General features: G+C 36.3%; 1 protein-coding gene and 1 pseudogene across 1 annotated transcript in view; one reads left to right on the top strand and one right to left on the bottom strand.

Moving 5' to 3' along the window:
* LOC109133317 overlaps positions 1 to 376 on the top strand; it is a 19,501-nt pseudogene extending 19,125 nt beyond the window's left edge.
* The window catches only part of LOC104698923, a 4,213-nt gene continuing 3,480 nt past the window's right edge, over positions 803 to 1,535 (bottom strand). Inside the window, exons 8-9 of the mRNA XM_010414298.1 lie at positions 864 to 1,245; positions 803 to 810 (exon numbers count right to left, since the gene is read on the bottom strand). Of these exons, the coding sequence (XP_010412600.1) occupies positions 803 to 810; positions 864 to 1,245 (390 nt within the window). The remainder of the gene's footprint in view (positions 811 to 863; positions 1,246 to 1,535) is intronic.

Here is a 1,535-nt window from a genome sequence, read left to right as displayed (position 1 = left end):
ACAACTCTCTCTCTCTCTGTGGGATCGATCCTTAAATACTACTACCGATTAGCTGTGCACTTGCAGCCATTGTGTGGTCTTTTTAAGGTAAAAGATTGAAGTGAAAAACCACGCACATCAGTTCTATACATGTAATCTCATTTTGCATGTCTCATGTGTTGTGGGAGACTTCTCATTTAACATACCAGGGCACGTTTCCTTGGACGAAAGCTCAAATGGAGAAGTGGTACGCAACACTTCTATTTGTAGGCCTCATTGCTTCAAGTGTTCTTCAAGATGCAAGCTTCCTTATATTCTTCAAGTGAAGATTTTTTACTATCGTTCTAAGAAGTGTTTTGAGAACCCTCGCGAGTATTGGGATCATGATTACTACTAAATTGTGTTAGTTCTTCACGAGCATTGTGTGGTACGTAACGTAACAAATGGTATAGTATTGTAGTTTTTCTTATGTTCTACCTTAATTGGATTATAATAGGGAAAAATGTCATAAAAAGTCTGAACTTTACAAAAAAGGTGAAAAAAATTCAAGTGAAGGGCTTTTACTATTGTTCTAAGAAGTGTTCTGAGAACCCTCGTGAGTATTGGGATCATGATTACTACTAAATTGTGTTAGTTCTTCACGAGCATTGTGTGGTACGCAGTGGCAGAGCCAGAAAATCAATCCACCAGGGTCATATTTTTTTAAGCAAAAAAAAAAAAAAATTAAAACCATAAAATTGTCATTACAACTACAACAGATGCACTCGACGTTTGTTCACTCATATATTGGAATCGTCTTATCACTGATTCGTTTGTGATAGTGTTAAATATCTGTTTTTCAATAAAACAAACAAGACAATCACTTAAAAATACATCACCAATACGATTACGCAAGGTTGTCTTCACAAAAGTCATTGCAGAGAAACATCGTTCGACGGTTGCAGTCGCAACAGGGAGAATCAGAGATAGCTTCAGAAGACGATATACCAAAGGATGTGAAAGATGTTTTCTTGTCTCCACCATCACACGTGCAAGATCACTAAGACTTTTTAAATCTGTAAACCTTTCATCTCTTTGCACATTATCAAGATATATCTCAAGTTGCAGATCAAGAGATTTACGCTCCATAAAGCTAAAATCTTCTGGATAAAACTCAGCCAATCTCATGAGCAATGACTTATCAAACTGCCGAAAAGAATCTATTGGACTCAAGGATGATATGCAAACAAGTAGTTCAGAATTTACCTCATCAAAACGATCATTAAACTCTTGAAGTTGCATATCTAAGACATTGTAGAAACAGTCCACCTTATAGTGATGCAAGTTGGTTATGCCGGTCTTTTTCTTTGGTCTTCTTGAGTCAACAAAATCTTCCTCCATTATGACCAGCCCAATGTCATTTTGCTCACAAAATGAACTAATTTTAGCCATAAAAGCATCCCATCCATCATCTCTAAGCTTTTGCAACTGACTTTTAGTTGATTCCACCAATGAAATAGCATTCAAGATATCTTGGTCTTTTCTTTGTAAAGCCTTTGATAAACTATCAGTGAGAC

This window comes from Camelina sativa, chromosome 6, assembly GCF_000633955.1.
Source record: "Camelina sativa cultivar DH55 chromosome 6, Cs, whole genome shotgun sequence".
Lineage (NCBI taxonomy): Eukaryota > Viridiplantae > Streptophyta > Magnoliopsida > Brassicales > Brassicaceae > Camelina > Camelina sativa.
This window is presented reverse-complemented; position numbering and strand designations above follow the sequence as displayed.